This window comes from Mirounga angustirostris, unplaced genomic scaffold (assembly GCF_029215605.1).
Source record: "Mirounga angustirostris isolate CCGP_5_RB_7025 unplaced genomic scaffold, mMirAng1.0.hap1 SCAF_15, whole genome shotgun sequence".
NCBI lineage: Eukaryota > Metazoa > Chordata > Mammalia > Carnivora > Phocidae > Mirounga > Mirounga angustirostris.
In genome coordinates, this window is record NW_026991723.1 from 62,136,041 (window position 1) to 62,153,244 (window position 17,204).

At 50.2% G+C, this 17,204-nt stretch overlaps 1 protein-coding gene across 5 annotated transcripts in view; it reads left to right on the forward strand.

Moving 5' to 3' along the window:
* COL15A1 (collagen type XV alpha 1 chain) overlaps positions 1 to 17,204 on the forward strand; it is a 103,459-nt gene that overhangs the window by 61,786 nt on the left and 24,469 nt on the right. For all 5 annotated transcript variants that reach the window (XM_064579227.1, XM_064579226.1, XM_045882773.3 and 2 more), the window contains 11 exons: positions 286 to 348; positions 6,398 to 6,433; positions 6,828 to 6,968; positions 7,168 to 7,236; positions 7,997 to 8,032; positions 8,139 to 8,222; positions 9,764 to 9,829; positions 11,835 to 11,870; positions 13,793 to 13,855; positions 16,122 to 16,190; positions 16,300 to 16,335. In XM_064579227.1, coding sequence (XP_064435297.1) covers positions 286 to 348; positions 6,398 to 6,433; positions 6,828 to 6,968; positions 7,168 to 7,236; positions 7,997 to 8,032; positions 8,139 to 8,222; positions 9,764 to 9,829; positions 11,835 to 11,870; positions 13,793 to 13,855; positions 16,122 to 16,190; positions 16,300 to 16,335 — 699 coding nt within the window. The remainder of the gene's footprint in view (positions 1 to 285; positions 349 to 6,397; positions 6,434 to 6,827; positions 6,969 to 7,167; positions 7,237 to 7,996; positions 8,033 to 8,138; positions 8,223 to 9,763; positions 9,830 to 11,834; positions 11,871 to 13,792; positions 13,856 to 16,121; positions 16,191 to 16,299; positions 16,336 to 17,204) is intronic.

The window sequence follows — 17,204 nt, forward strand, 5'->3', positions numbered from 1 at the left end:
GGAACACAAGGCCCCCAGAGACCATCTGGTCCGACCCTGCCCCCAGCTCCCCCCAAGAGAGGAAGACGCCACCCACAGAGTGAAGGACGCTCATCCACAGGTGCATGGTCAGCAGTGGCCATGCTGGGGCCAGGGACTGGCATTCCAGCCTAGACTGATACAAGGCTCCTGGACCCACTGACCTCACCTGCTTGGTCCTCCCAGCCATGGCTTCCTTCTCTCGGAAGGCTTCATACTTGATTCTTATCAGAGATGTTGTGGGCTGATTGTCATTGATGTTCCCAGGGCCCTGAGGGACAGCCTGGAGCTGATGGAGCCTCCGGCCTTCCTGGGATGAAGGGAGAGAAGGTATGGACAGGGTGGGAGGGGTCCAACACATGGGGGCCACCAGGCCCACACCGCCTCTCTCTGACCTCTAGGCTCATCCTTGCCTCTTAGGTGAATGGCCCTTTCTAATCCCCTCCAAATCCTCTCTCTGCTGGATGTCTCCATCCCAGGGCTCTTGATGCCCAAATCTGAGCTCAGCATCTCCAGCTTCAATGAATGGTGCTGCCATCTACCCATTCACGAGGACTCAACGGCAGAATCTTCTCTAAGCCCTCCTTCATCTCCCTTTTCTGCCGTGCTCCACCTCTTGCCAGGACTGGCCCATCTGCCATCCACATCCCTTGCCTCTCTCTGCCCTGATCTGAGGTTCATCTCTCCTCACCTGCACGGCAGCCTCAGGCTTCTTGCCAGTGTCCTGTTCTCCCCACCCACAATCCAGCTTCCACCCACCTGCCCCACCTGTCCCTCCTCCTGCAGCAGGCTCCCGCTGGTCTCTGCTGAGAAGGTATCAGGGCTAGCCACTGCCTGTGGGACCAAATGCTGATGGAGTCCAGACCTGCCTTGCCAGCTCCATCTCCTGCAGCTCCCTCACACAGCTTCTGGGTCAGCCAGCAGCCCTACTGCAGGGCTCTGGGCGTGCTCTTCCTGGATGACCCCCTGACCTTTGCACATGCTTTCTGCCATCTTGGGTGACTTTCCCTTTCCTCATCTTCCAAGGGCCAGTTCAGTTATATCCTCTGAGAAGCCCTTTCATGCTCCCTATGAGCAGAAAGCAGCCCTCCTTCCTGTACTTCCCATTAGCACAGCATTGATTCTGCTGAGCCCATGTTAGCTTATCTGTGACAAACAGCTTTAGTACTGCTATGTGTCCTTAGAATCTGGCTCAGGCCTCCATTAGCACGTTTGATCAGCGAATCGGCCGTTCCCTCACTCTCTTCATTCTCTGTAAGTGTTTGTTGTCCTCTGTCTGCAAACCCCACATGGTGCTGTGGAGGCGGGGTTCCTGCCCCTACAGCGGTTTCCAGCCTCTTTGATGAGATAAACCATGTTCTGCAAAGGAGAGCAATCAAGATAAGGTACATACACAAATAACGAATCATGGAACACCAAAAAAAAAAAAAAAAAAGGTCAACCTCCTTGCAATGATGCAGTAGTGAGTTTCACTGGGGTTTGGAGGAGGGAGGATCCCTCCCAGCTGGGATAGGGAGCAAGACCTGTGGACTCCACTGCAGGAAGTCGTGGAAAATACTAACTTCCCAGATACCACCATCTTCGCTGAACTGAATTTCCAGTTTCCATCAGCTCTCAAGTGTGTTTATTTTAATTGAAAGAGTAAGTCGATTTTCGTGGAAAGCTCATTTCTCAGAAAAAGAAGAAAGAAACTAGTTGTCAAGCTTTATAGGACTCATTTTACATGTACCAACTATTTCATAAGAAATTAGATTTTTCAGGAAACATCACAGACCTACACTGTTCTTCCCTGTCCTTCTTACCAACTCTCCCCTACCCGCCCCCACACACCCCTCCCATGCTTGTCTGGTATTTAAAAATACCCATGCCCACATCCGCACACTGACACGGGGCAGACACAGTTTGCAATGCTCAGGACAGCAGGCTCGCCCAGGATCACTGTTGGAGATAAATTACAGTTTTCTCCCCCAAATTTGCCAAGAGTCCGAATTTGTTGTACCTTGTGCATAAGATGCTTTCTGGTCAAGTGAAAGCAGACTCTAGAAGGACTTGGAAATTTGCATCTAGAAAGCTTGAAGGAAACCTTGCAGATAACATTTACCTAAAAAAAAAATTTCTTTTTTTTTTTTTTTAAGATTTTATTTATTTATTTGAGAGAGAATGAGATAGAGAGCATGAGAGGGGGGAGGGTCAGAGGCAGAGGGAGAAGCAGACTCCCCGCTGAGCAGGGAGCCCGATGTGGGACTCGATCCCGGGACTCCAGGATCATGACCTGAGCTGAAGGCAGTCGCTTAACCAACTGAGCCACCCAGGCACCCTAAAAAAAAATTTCTTAAAAGACAAAAGTAAACCAAGGAGCATAGTATGGATGTCAAATAACAGAAAGGTGCTAGAGAAAATGAGCAGTCTCCGGGATGTCACACAACATAGGATCCAGTGACACATTTGATCCTTGCCTCCCCTCCATGGTATCTGTTCCTCAGCTTGCACACCTCCCGTGACAAGGGACTCATTCCCTGCCAGGCAATGCGTGGACACATGTAGGGGGATTGTTCCTCATGCTGCTCAGAAAGCAGCCTCTCTTCTCACTTGCAGGGTGTGGAGACCAGTCTGGGCAGTTGTCTAAAGGGGAGTTTTCCCCCAAAGAATAAAGAATTTTCTCCCAAAGAATTATTTGGCTGGCAAAAAAAAAAAAATATTATCCTATACATTCATTATTTTCAAATTGGGACTGTCATCGAAATGTGGATGGTCATTAAGAATTTATGAGATAGATTATTTTGAGTTGGATGATAGGCATACTCCTCAATTTATTTTCCCCTAATTAAGATGAGCAGCTGCCCTGAGATCTTTAGCCCATGAAGGAACAGGCGAAGAGTAGCCTGCTTTCTCAGCTACAGAATGCTTCTGGAAAGAATGCTTCTGGAACGTACTAGAGATGTATCTCTGGAAAATCCCTTCCTGCTTTGTGTCCGGCACACTGTGCCACCCAGATCTTCAGCACGCATGAAGCATCTGCGATCATCACTCTTGTCCTCCTTTTATAATTTGAATCATTCACTGTATTCTTCAGTGTCAAAAGGTGCCGGGACAGCCAGGCAGGAAAGAGTTTGTGTTTTGAAGTTTTTTTCAGTGCCCAGAATTTCTGAGGGGCATTGAGCTCCCAGGTACGGGCTTCGAGTGATCTCACTGAGCTGCCGAAATGTCATTGCTGGGCCTCGTATAGTAGATTCTGTCTTGCCCATGAGATGAGGGGAAATGCAAATAAATCATCATCAGCTTCCCTTTCTCCACTGAACCCTACTTGGGCTTTGAGCAATTCTCTAAATCTTACACACCATAGAACAGGGTGCCCCCCAAAAACCTACGTGGTGAGCATTGCTTAACAAAGATCCAGTAATGGGTTTGGAGCTGGTAACAGCTTATTTCACTTGAACATTCCAATATTGGCCCGATTTCCTATTGCATATCTTCTTTAACCATCAGATGTTGGTACAAAATCAGGATTACAGGCCTCCATCAAACCAAATTGACCATGGTCAATTATAATTGTAGCAAGTTGAAGTTATCCGTATTAACAAACACCATGAGCTCAGCTGATAGACACGCATGAGGCAGTAAGTTGTGCCATCTCAGATACCACAACAGGAAAAAAAAACTGATGTATTTATTAGGTTCTTTGATGTTCCTGTACACTGAAGTCTAATAAAGTCCTTTGCAAATCCAGTTACCATAACGAGCGGAAATTTCTAATGAATTCTGAAGCATGATTTTGTAGCACTCCTGCACCTTGGTCTTTTGCAGTATTTCCGTTGTGGAACTGGCCTCTCCAACCCTGCAGCTTGGCTGGTTGGAATTCCAAGATCCTCAGGTCTCACACTGAGCAATGAAGTATAGCTCTACCCCATCATTTTGGGAGCAGGGAGTCTTTGCTGACTCTTGTAATTGGAGTTCCCAGTTTCCACTGTACCTGTTCATGTAAATTCCAATAATATGAGCTCTTCCATGCCCCAGGCCAGTCTGCTCAGATTCCAAAATGGTGGCCACCGAATCTGTGAGCCAATGGAATGGGTCCAAATACCTTTTTGCATGTACAAAGCTGGATAAAAGCATCTGTTTCTGAGACCAATAACTCAAGGTCCAAAATACCTTCTAGAACTTCCTTTGAAACTGCTACAAGATGTACTCTTGATTTGAAGAGCTGGGAAGGTAACTTATAAAAGACTGTTTTTCACTTTCCAAATGTAATTTTCTTTAACCTGATCAGCTGGCAACACAATAAGGTTTTCAGAGGTTAGAGTCCAGAAGTCAAGAGAGGAGGCTAATTTAACTTCTATGTCACAATATCCCTGACTGCAATGTGACTTGTTACTGGAACGGTGCACAAGGTTGGCACTTCCTTCAAGGACAGATGGCGACAGGCCACAGAGGACCGCGTGGCTGGTCACACCAAAGAAAAGCAGGCACAGAAACTGTAGCCTCCAGATTAGGCGGCGGAACCGGAACGCGATTCTTTGTTTCTGCCCATGGTGAAAAGTCCCATGTAGTTTCTCTCCGGTCAGGCTGGTCAGCAGAGAAGCCTCTGAGCCTGGCCACCACCACTTCCTTCTCCCAGCACCCCTTGCCCTCCCGTCACCCCCTAATGTCCTGGGGTGGGGGCGGCGGTGGGGTGCTGCAGCCTGGTTCTGTAATTCTCTCCTCAGGTGCATCTCTCGTGATTCAGCCCCTATAGAGCACTTCCTTTTTATTTCCAAGATCTCCAATTTTATTTCCAATCTCCAATTTCCAAGATCTCCAGGGGCTCTTCTATAGCCACTGTGCTCATTTCATGATGGTTTGCCCATGTTCCGTGGCTGGACCGCCCTCCCTTCTGTGCCTGAGAATGCATATTGTATGCACTTAGAGTCCCGACTGGCAGCTGCTTTTCCCGCTCCTCCCCCAGGGGGACACCCCGTTGCTGCCGCCTCCCTTTCACCGTGTTGCCTTCCCTCGGATGTGTGGTGCTTCTTGCTTGTGTGTTTGCTTTTGAAATTGGAACCTCTCTTCGGTCTGTTTTCTGCCTCTGTGTTCGGATTGTTGGGAGTTGGGCAGCGGCTACTTTGGAGACTTGCAGGTTTCGGGGAGAAGACAGGGACAGTGGGGTGTGCCATCAGGCAGGGCCCCTCAGCAACTGCTCTTATGAGTTAGGGGTACCCCTGGACCTCCCCAGGTTTCCCTCGCCTCTCAGTGCTCTGCTCTCTGCGCTGACTCCAGGAAACAACGCTTATTGTTCTTGTCGGAGCGGGCACTGGGAGGTGAGGGGGCATGGGCAGGGCTTGCTGGCCTTCCTGCTCCGGAATTTCAACCTCTCCGCCCATCAGAGCCACACCCACCACTCTGTAGGATGCTTTTTCCCTTGTGCTTTCTCTCCACTACCGAAGCCTCTGGCTTCAGCTTCCTGTGTTTTCCCTTTGGTGTTCCTTGCTATTTTCAGGTTCAGTGTCATTTGCCATCTTACTTTTGAGCATATTATTTTGGAACTATCCATTCTGTCCTTTCTATGGATTTGATATAGAAGGGCCATCCAGCCCAGGGAAAGAGGAGACTGGGGAGAATGGCACAGCCATAGAGGGTGGGTACATCACAATCAGCTGTCAGGACCTTTTCCTGGCTCCTTCTTTTGTGAATCCTGAGAGATTCTCCCACTGCGGGCCCCCCGCCCACAGTCCCCTGATATAGGGCCATGTCTCTTGTGGTTGACCGTTCCTGGCCACCAGCCCCCACTGGCCCTCTCCTCTGCTCAGAGCTCACAGCTGGCTCTATTCTACGGGATCCACATCTAACCCCCCCCCATCTAAACCTATACCGTGGTCCCCATTGGGGATGGACATGCAACCTACTTCAGAGCGATACCCCCCAACCCCATTCTGGGGCCACCCCAGCCAGCTTTTGGTCTTTAGATATATCCAGAAGGAAGTCAGTCATCATTCCACAAATCTCTAAAAATCTAGGGAATACATATCAAGTTCTTAGAGCTCCTTTCTTGGTTCAAGTAGGGGACATATCCCTTTACTTGCATCATGGGAGGGTGGGGTAAGAGACTGGCTAGGACACGGACAATCCTCCAAGGGAATTCTTCCTCTACAGTCTCTCCCTGGTTCATCTTCAACTTCTCCAGGTAATGAGCTAATAGTTGAAAAATGGATATCTCAAGCTTTCAGTGTAACTTGCCTAGAAAACTGACTCAAGCACTCAGCTTGGAGACATAAGCCCATTTTAAGATCCTGTTACTTAAGAGTTGATAATTCTGCATTTTCTTTTCTTTTGATTATACCAAATGAGATGTATATTAATTGGCCCTTTTTGTGCTTTTTGTTTTGTGTGCATGTGTTTTTTACAGGGCGCAAGAGGGCCTAATGGCTCAGTCGGTGAAAAGGTAAAAGAAAAAGAAAAAGCTTTCTTCTCATTCTCCTTCCTCTGGGTTTACTATAATTGGACTGTTGGGCTGGAGTGCTAAGCCTTTGCGTGTCAGGGAGCAGAGAGAGCCAGATCTCAGGAACTGCTCTGGGAAAGCAGAGTGGCTGGAGATGGAGGGCTGACAACCTGCCGTGTCTGCTCACCTCCCCTGCCCTCCACACAGGGTGCTTCGGCTTGTCTCCAAGTGAAATGTCCACTAGCAAGACAGCAGTTTCTGTACTCAAAGCAGTGCCCATCAGAGAACCCATCAACCTCCTTAAGTTCAAAGAATGATTTTCGGACTCAGGCATGTTTGTTACTTCTTTCACGAGTGAACCCAGGGCTACACAATAAACCTGCCATCTTCCTTACAGGGCGACCCTGGCAACAGAGGCTTACCAGGACCTCCAGGGAAAAATGGACAAGTTGGCTCTCCTGGGGTCATGGGACCCCCGGGGCCTCCTGGACCCCCAGGGCCCCCAGGTCCTGGATGTGCAACGGGACTTGGGTTTGAGGTAATTTCCCCCCTTTCTGTGGTTCAAGAACAGTGTGCCCTGGGGACTGTTGGAAAAACCAGCTAACAGAACACTGGTCCAACAGCAAGGATGGTGGTGACTCCCACACTGAGCCCAGCCCCAGGGCCCAGCTCCACACCTGGCACCAGGAGGTGCTCAGGAATTGGATATGAAATTCTCATTCTCCTCCCTTCTCCAGGATACCGAAGGGTCTGGAAGCATCAGGCTGTTACACGAACCCAGAATCTCCGGACCAGTGGCTCCGAGTGTAGGTTGAGTTTGGAAGCCTTCATTTGGAGGACTGGCTTGCTGGAGTGAGGAAGCGGGGGCGTGCCATCCTGCCTCTGCTATTTTCAGTAATTCTCCCTCTCCATGCCTTCAGCTTCCAGCTGTGCCATGGGGAGACCAAGTGCTCTTTATAGCTTGTTTCTTTGAGGAGACGTTTTGCACAAGACATCCGTAGGGGAAAACTTGAAAGTCCTCTCTGTCTCTCGTCCCTTACCATCAAGCATCTCTGTTTCATTGTCTCCTACCTGCTGCCCCCTCAGTACTCACCCTTTCCTCATTTCAGAACTCTGCGCTCCTGACAGGTGCTCCTCCCCCCTGCATCAAGCCCCAGGGAGGTGTGGTCCATCTCCTGCAATGATTCCTGCTCTTGAGACGACCGATCTCATTATCTTTGTCAGATGGGACCCAGAGCTGAGCATACCGGTCCAGGAGAAAGAGCCTCATAGGGGCAAGCAGCATAGCCCCGTCCGTGATTAAATAAGACCCTTCCCTATCCTCCAGATGCAGAGGGCTCTGAGATTCAGGGTTAAGAGGACACACACCCTGGGCTGGGAGAGAGCTTCTGTGGGTGTTCCTTCTTTCTGACTCTGGAAGGGGAATTTGCCCATCATCTTTTACTCCTATTATCTGGGGGCAAAATCCATGTGGGCGCTTAGGGAGAGATGGCAAGATGGGAGGATAGATGGGGAGTAAGCAAAGTGAAGAGAAGAAAACCAAAGAATGTTTGTTTGTTTTACCAGGGTCCCAAAGGAGAAAAAGGAGACCAGGGACCCAAGGTGAGGTTACAGATCTGAGGTGGGGGTGGGGGAAATTTCCAGCCAGGTTCTAGGAGCGTTATTCATGTACAGTGAATTTTTTTTCCACTATCACTGTTGTATCCAGGGTGACAGGGGCATGGATGGAGCCAGCATTATGGGACCCCCTGGACCCAGGGGGCCACCTGGTCGCATCGAGGTCCTGTCCAGTGTGAGTATCATCCAGGTTGGAGTATGGCTATGTATTTTCTGCCTCTGCTGAAGGAGAGAGAAGGTTGTCCACAACCTCAGGGCCTTCAGGGCTGGTGGTTACACAGAGGGCACATAGCTGGCTTCTGACACTGGAGTTTTCACCTGCCAGCACGCCCTGCATGTCTGTTCCTACCCCAGTACCACCTCTCTCGCATGGTGCTTCCAGAACATTCCCCTGGTTGGCAGCATTTGCAGTCAAGAGAATGACTATAACAGAGGTGTAACAGAGAAGCAGAGGAACATAAGTGGGGGAACAAGTAAGGAAGATGTTTTGGGATATGAGAAATTAAGGAAGACTTTCTGGAAGTACCTTTGAGTGGAGACTCGAGAGCTGAGAAGGATCTTACCAGGTAAGTGTGAAGGACAGAACTTCCAGAAGTCAGGTGGCAGGCACACCTGAGCCACAGCTCAGAAGAGAAAACCTGAGTGTGTCCAAGGCACAGGGAGCTGATGGCTGTGGAGGGGATGGAGAGTGATGGAAATTTGTAGAGAAGGCTGGGATGTGCTTGAGACCAGAGCAAGGTCCCCTTCATGTTAGGGCATCACATTGGTGAAAAACTGTGGCCCTTTGGAGACAAACGATGTCACACTGGTAGATGACAGAAAGATAAAAAGTCCCAAATAACTAGGAAAAAAGGATGACTAGAGTTTAAAAAAAGGGAGGGGGATTAAAAACATCAAGCATGGGTAAGGGTGTGATGAAATCGTTAATATCATATGCTTTAGCGACAGTGTAAATTGTACGGCCCCTTTAGACAGCCCTTTAGCAATCTCTTAAAACTAAACATGTCCGTACCGCCAGTTCCACGTGGAAGGATGGCCATGCTGTAGGGTTGGAGAAAAGAAGTGGAAAAATAATACAGACAGCCTGAATGCCTTTTATGGAAAACAGGCACATGGACACAAGCACAGATGCGCACGCACACACACACACACACACACACACACACACTACCAACACTGTAAGCTTACTGTGGAGATTGTGTGTGTGTGTGTGTGTGTGTGTGCGCTTAAAAATCTAGACGGGTGTTTAAAATTTTAAAAGAGCAGGCATTCACGTATTGTGCAAGTTTAAGGTTAACTGAAAGAAGAAGGTGCTACAGCAGCTCAGGGCTGTTTTATAAGAAGTGGGGGAGGGGGGCGCCTGGGTGGCTCAGTCGTTTAAGCGACTGCCTTCAGCTCAGGTCATGATCCTGGAGTCCCGGGATCGAGTCCCGCATCAGGCTCCCTGCTCGGCAGGGAGTCTGCTTCTCCCTCTGACCCTCCTCCCTCTCATGCTCTCTGTCTCTCATTCTCTCTGTCTCAAATAAATAAATAAAATCTTAAAAAAAAAAAAAAGAAGTGGGGGAGGGGATGGATGTGTTGGCAGCGAGTTGAGGGTGTTATCATGTCCGCCTGTGTTTTGTCACGCTGCGGTGACTTCAGTTACAGCCTCCACTGCCAGGAGCAGGGTGGGCATGTGCCGCCCTCTGTCTCATTGTCTGTTTGCTTTCTCTTCAGTCCTTGAGCAACGTCACCCATGGGTTCGTGAATCTCTCGGACATCCCTGAGCTCACTGGGCCTCCGGTGCGTATCCATAGCTGCCCTAGAGCGAGGGTCCTACCCAGAGGCCCCTGTGGAAGTGAAGTTGGGTCGGTTTGGCGCCCTTTTAGCTCCTGAAGCACTGGAGCTAGAATATATCAGACTAGAATGGAAAAAGAACTTTGCATTTCTGAGAAGTTGCTATTGCGTTAATTTCATCGGGGAGTTTTGTCCAATGCAGTGGAAGCTTCCGGTCTCATGTATCAGAAGTATGCATCATGGAAATCAGAGAATCATAAGTAACAAACCCATTGATGTCCATGTGATGGCTTTGGCCTGCTTTTCTTAACGTGATCTCATTTCATAGAATGGGAAGAGCCTAAAGAGACCTAACCTTGTGCTAATGGGAAAACCAGTGCACAGGGAGAGAACATGACTTGCTTCAATCTTTCTAGCCCCCCGTTAGGGATCAGGAACACTCAGTGAAGCTACAGTATCTCTGTGAGTCCACAGAGTTGGTCTATGGCACAACAGGACCTAAGAGGAAGGAAGCTTCTTCCTGCAGTCTGTGCCATACATCCCCATTGCACCTCCCAGCATGTGCTGGTGACAGCTGGGGAGAGAGGAAAGAGTTCTGAGGAGCCTTGGGGTTCCAGCCTGTCTGCCACACACCCCCTGAGCCTCTGAGCCTGTTATCTGATAATGCCTCCCCAGCTCTGGGGCAGCTCGTGAGAGGTTGGTGCATGTGGACCTGCTTTGCAAATGGCGCGCTCTTTGCAAGCCCACATGGAGACTGAGGCTTATGTGTCCACAGCTGGGCAGCCCAGATGTCTTCAGGGGTCACCCACCCCTGCAGTCCCCACTGAGGTTGCCCTGGACCCCCACCACCCATGTCCTGGGGAACCTTGGTGCTCTCCCCGAGGCTTCTGCAGATATCTAGGCTTCTAGAGCCAGTCTTTCCTGCTGGGTGACCTCTGTTGGTGGGTCCTTCCACTGTCTCTTTTGCATTACATCTACTGGGGCTCCCTTTCCTTGATTTCTGGAAAATCACTCAAAACACCCCAGTAATCAACCCATAAAGCAAACCAGCTGTCAAGCAAAAGTCATCTCACAGGGGGTCTTGGTATTTCCCAAACTATTATAGGTTTAGGGTATTAGGTGGGTTATTACTAAAGCAACGTACAGGCTCAAATCAAAGATTTGGCCTCTCTGTTCTAAGAGTCCCTGGGCCTTGTCTGCCCCCACCTCTTCTCCCTCTCCCCACCTCTAGAATCCACCTTCCCCACCAATCCCTGTCCTCCCCTTAGCAAATCCAGGCCCTCAAGGGTCCTTTTCAGTCCTAATGAAGGGCCAAGATTTTCCTACTCAGAGGCCCTTCCCTCCCTGAAGGGACTCAAGTCCTGGCCAGCACCCTCATGCTTTCCCACCCCACTGTATAGATAGGGTATTGAGAAATGTGTTGCTATCCAGTTGTCTCTCTTCATGTATTCTGCCAAACTCACAGACATTTAATGAGTACGTGGGTACCTGAGCCAGCAGGCAGAGCCCTGGCCAATGTGGGAGGGAACCACAGACTCTCTGTGTATTCTTCTCTGAGGGAGAAGAACTGAGTGTCACCAGCACGCCCCCACTCCCACTCCCAAATACCTCAGTGCACTCTTTGGGCCCACTCCTCAGAAATGAGGGTGTTATTCTCCAAGAACATGTGTGGAGGTTGACACTGAGTGATTTCACAGAGCAGGAGTCAGCCACTTCAAATGCAGAGTCCTGCCTGGGGGTGGGGTGGGAGTGGGGCCTCTGGGCTCCTGGGCACAATTTCTGGCTCTGTCACTAACTAGCCGTATGACTCTGCACGTTTCCTTCCCCTCCCGGGCCTCGGCATCCTCCTCTACAAACGGATCATGAGATCCCCCCACCTCCCCCACCTCCGCAGGAACATGCTTGGGCCTTTGAGAGGTTCTGGGAGGGGTGGACCCCTGAGGCACAGTGTTCCTGCTGGCTCTGGAAATGCTACCCCTAACCCGCCTGCTTGGTTTTTGGTATGTCACAGGGTCCGGAGGGCATACCTGGGCTGCCAGGATTTCCAGTAAGTATAATAGACCTTTTCCCTCTGCGCCCTGGATCTGTGTTCATTCTGTTCCTTCCACCTGGAATGCCATTCCCTTTCTGCATGACCAAGCTCTGATGCCATCTTGTGCATGTAACCTATCCTTGTTGACCTCCACCTGGAGTGATCCTTTCCTCCTCTGAGTCCCATAGGCTTTATTTTCAGCTCTGCTGTGATTCTTTTCTGCTCTGAATAACAGTTATTTGTGTCCTTGTCTTTTTTTCTCGATTTTACTGTGAACAGCTTGTGGAGGTTGGGTCTTATCTCTTTCTCCCACAGTACCAGCAGAAACCAGAGCCAATGATGGGCTTTCTGTGAACGCAAGTGGATGAGTCAAGCATTTCAGTCTAAGATAGATAGATAGATAGATAGATAGATAGATAGATAGATAGATAGATAGATAGATAGATATGGTCGATACAGTCCCAGCAGGTCGGTTTCCTGAAGTGAGAAGATGGTAGCGATGGAGGATGGGGGAAGGAGAATCACAGACTAGAAGTCCAACAATCCATAGTCTGTGTGCACGCTATTGGGGTTTCCACCGTGGAAGGTGCATGTGCATTTCTGTGGAGAAAGTGATCAGTTCTATGTAAAACGTTGAGCATGTGCTGAAGCTCAGGGCTCCAGAGTGAAATCTATATGATTTCTCCAAGACACTACAGCTCCGAAAGGTCCCAATGCCGACAGGCCTATGCACTGTCTCCGGATAAATGAAGGAAATTTATCAAAACTGCGGCATAAATTTATTCTTGATGGTGGAATTATAAGCGATTTTTTTTTCTATTTCTTTCTACTTTTCTGAACTTTTTACATTTTGTAAAAGGAACATATCCGATGATGACACTGAAAATACGTATGAACTAGACCTTAGACACATGAGAGAGAGTGGCAGCTGTGGAGGACGCCTCTTCGTTAGGGAAAGAAGAGGCCACACCTCTGAGCTCTGGCCCTGGCTTGGCTGCTAACTGGTGGCATGTTCCAGAATACGTTTTCCTCTAGATGAGTAGTTCTGTGTTCCTGAGGCAGCCTCCAGGGCCACTTTTAGGGAGTAAAGAGGGGGCCACAAAGGCAGGTTCCGGTCCCCTGACCTCCAATAAAAAAGCTCCATTTGACATATTTTATATATTGGGTTTTCACTGAAGTCTTGTTTGAAAAAAGGAAAGAAAAGAGCTTCATTGCTAAAAAATAATAATAACAAATATTTGAAAGCCACTGCTCTTGTGGGTAACTCACCCTTTAACCCAGCAGAGAGGACAGGCCTAGTGCAAAGCTCCATGGCAGTAAAGCGTGTAAGCCTTTTTGGGGCAGACATCTGGCTATGAGTCATCGTCACAGGTATTCAGTGTCTGTTGGAGTTGAGAAGAGGTCACCTCTGGCTGGGTGTGCAGAACTTGGCTCTGTAGAGGGGCGGATGGGCGTTCCTGCAGGGGGAAGGGCATGGGTGGAGGCGCAGAGGGGAAGGCACCTGGTGGGGTGACAGGGGGCAGGGGATGAGGTGCCGAGGCTGGCTGGGCTGGGTTTGGGTGTCAGACTGGGATGTCTGGATCCCGTCCCATAAATGGTAGGGAGCCAGAGAAGAAGTAGGGGTTACGGAAGGTGGATGGTGGGTGGAGGCCGGCTGCAGGATGGCCTGGAAGGACCCACGGGGCCAGCAGAGGCAGCAGGACCAGGCTGTTTCAGCCGTGCTTGTCGGAGGAAGCCCCAGACCTGCTCACACTCAGTGATGTCTACTTTCCACCAGACCACAACTTCATGGCTCATGGTCACTTCCTCCCACCGGTGGAATGACACTCTCTATCCTTGTACTTTTTGAAAAAAAAAAAAAAAAAAAGAAATACTTCCATTTGGTTAAGACATTTTCGTCTTAACAAGTCACAAAAAAACCTGATGATTCCTTCCAGGGCCCTCGAGGACCAAAAGGTGACATCGGTGTGCCTGGATTTCCAGGACTGAAAGGAGAACAGGTAAGAGGGAGCCAGGTATTGAGTGAGATCATGCTCCAGAATTTGCTAAGAATTTCCAGTTGGCTGAAAGCCCCAGTTAACTTTTTAAAAATTTCTGAGCTATAATCCATATAATACAAAATCCACTCCTTAAAGGATTGTAAAGTTCAGTGACTTTTAGTATATTCACAAAATTGTGCGACCATCACCACTACCAAATTCTTGGACATTTTCATGCCAAGAAGAAACTCCAGAGTTATTGGCAGTCACTCCCCAGCTATTAACTTTTCTAATTTCCATGGTCCTCCAAGGTGTAGGTGGGCCATGGGTGGAGAAATTGGTTCTCATCACAGTTTTGGAAAAGAACTCAATGTGCCTTGAATGTTGTTGTCACATGTGCTGTGCTTTGTCTAACTACCCTGTTGGGCACCCCCATTAGAGTGTGCGTTCCCTGAGGGCAGGCCACATGCCAATTTCTTTTCTGTACTTCCAGTGCTTAGCATAGGTCCTGGTACACAGATGGCACCCAAGGCATTTATTGGATGAAAGAATAGATAATTAATAAGTACAATGCATGCTAATATTTAGAAATTATAAGCTGGGCATTCTGCATTGGGATGGCAGTCTTGGTCCAAAAGCTTTGGAATAAATATTTAGCATGCAAAGCATGTCCTTGGAACCCCCAGGACACTGAAGGGACCTTTATACCCTTCCACATTTGCCTCTTAGAATTAACTCCCCAGTTGGTTTTTATAGATAAGGCGGAGAGTGACATCCTTACACAGATTGCAATGACTGGGGACTGGGTCATTAATTCATCTGTCCCTTTGTGTACTCATCTGTCGTATATCCGTTCCCTGGGGTGTGCCAGCCAGTTTCCCAGAGTAGGCACTAGGGACATAGAAGTAACATAGGAGGAGCAGACGTGCAATTAGCCAACAGAAAGTATGGCCATTGCTGTGCTGGAGATCTGTGCGAAGCCAGTAGGAGCAGCCCCGGAGCCTGCCTTGAGAGTCTTGGAGGGTGGGTATGTCTTCAAGAGGAGGGAGCATTAAGCTTCTCTCTTTTCTCCTCCCCCCACCATTTCACCCTGGCCCCCCAACAGAGGCTCCAGCGTGTGTTGAACCACAGTCTTAGGGGGGAGGGGTGCAGTGTGCTGGGGGTCTAAGTTTGGCGCCACATGGGGTGATGTCTTGGGATGCTTCTGGCTGCCTTGGGCCTTTGGCAAGCAGCTGCTCTGGCTTGGGAGGAGGCCTGGTCAAGCAAGAGTGGTTCTTGCCTTAAACACAGTTTCTAGCGAGACCTGCACGCCATCGCCCTAATCTCCTGCCATCTTGAAAACTGGGATGCGCGCCCAGCCAGCTATGCTCCAGCCCTCACGGCAAACACACTTTCTCTTGCTCTGTGTCTAACGCTTTTGTGCTTGTCCTTCTTGCTGCGGCCGTGCTCAGGACTGCCATCCCTCACCAGCGGAGCGGTAAGGTCCGAATATGAGGTGCGGCCTTAGGGGGACGGACGGAAGACGCTGTCCCGGCTGCTTCTGGCCCCGTGGAAGGGAGACTTCAGCGGGCCCCAGCCCAGCCCCCAGGGGCCAGCGCTGAAGTTCCGAGCCAAAGCCTCAGAATGATACAGAGGGTTCCTCCACCTGGCCTCCTCTGTGCACAAATACCTTCTTGGAAGCTTCCTGGGATAAGTAGATGGCTCTGCTGAGGACAGGATTTGGGGCAGGATTTGCCACCAGTCTACCCATCTCCCCAGTTCCCTAGCATCTGAGATAACTTTGCCCTGATCAGGCTTGCACAGGATCCTGGAGTTAGGGGACAAAGTTCCACATGGAGACACAAGGCCTCTGTGTTGAGAGAGGCTTCTGGTGTTCATACCTTTGTCTCTTTACCAGTTGCAGAGGTTTTAACAAGAATAAGGATTGTTAGGAAAGCCAGCCACCAAATAAATGAGGAGCCAGAGGTTCTCAGAGGGGTGCCGTGTAGCAAGAGGTGGGGAGGGCCTCGTCAGGCTGGCTCCTGGAGGGTAGGGGGTGAGGATGCAGATCTGTCAGCAGCAGGAGCCCTGGGGGGGCTTGCAGGACCCCTGCCTGGTCCTGTGGTGTATGGAGGGGATGACCCAGAGGGCACCCCCCGAGGAGGCTGCTGCAGTTCTCTCTCCAGTGACAGAGCGGTGGGGCTGGAGGGGCGGGGGCGGGACTGCAGGACTGCGGGGGCCGAGGGAGGCTCCAGATGAGGCAGTGAGGAGGGGGGCCCACTTCATCGAAAGGTTCTCTGAATTGCAGGGCGAGAAGGGAGAGCCAGGTGCCATCCTGACAGGGGACATTCCTCTGGAACGGCTGCAGGGGAAAAAGGTAATCACGTCACCAGACCCTGAAGGCACACAGCTGCGTCAGCATCCCATGTTTGTTCCTGCTGCAGGCTGTGTCCCTCTGAATGACAAGTTCTGTCTCCCTGCTTTAGGGTGAACCTGGAGTGCACGGAGCCCCGGGACCAATGGTAAGCCAGAGCATCTCTCAGCCGGGTCTGGCCTGGGGGCTGAGGGGTTTATCATACTTTGGCTCCATTAGACTGAGTTGTCCTGGTTGTGAAAATAGAAAGGATGTGGCAAGATGCGTGAGGATTAGGGTAGGCTGATTGTAATGTAGTAAAAGTCTCACTGGTTTAACAGAAGCAGCTTGTTTCTCAGTCCCGCAAGCCCACGGTGGTGGTTCCTCGGCGGGCATCTCCCCTCCCAGCAGTGACTCAGGAACCCAGGATGCTTCCGTCCTGTGACTCCATCTGGTGGCTTCGAGGCCACACTGGCATCTTCCAGCAGGCAGGCTGAGGCTAGGGCGGGGTGGGGGGGAAGAGGTCATGGAAGATGATGAACATTACCTTTAGCACATTCTACGGCCAGAAAGAACTCAGATGCCACGGGGGGAGGATGGGGGGGCGGGACGCACAAATGTGTGGTTGAGCTGTGTGCCCAGGAAGGCGAGGAGCCCCGGATGGTGCTGCACACGCCCAGGTACCCCGTGCTTGCCCGTGCTTGCCAGCTGAGGACCCATTGCCCCGGGAGCCCCTCGGAGGAGTCCCAGAGAGTCTCTCTGCTTTTTCGGCTCCTTTGTCATGAGGCCTTGAGCGAGTCCACTTCTGTCTGGGCTTCTGTAAGGTGAAGGTATTGAATTAGTACTAGATGATATCATAGGGCCCTCTCACCTTACTTGCTCTAGGAATCTGTAACCCAGTTGGGCTGCTGAATGGTTTTGTAAGCTACCAGTTCTCTCCAGAATGAACTACAAACCTCTCTTGTCTTGTCGTCCCCCCCGGCCCCGACAAAGAACAAGAAAATTCAGGTGTAGGACCCCCACTGCGGCTCAGATGCA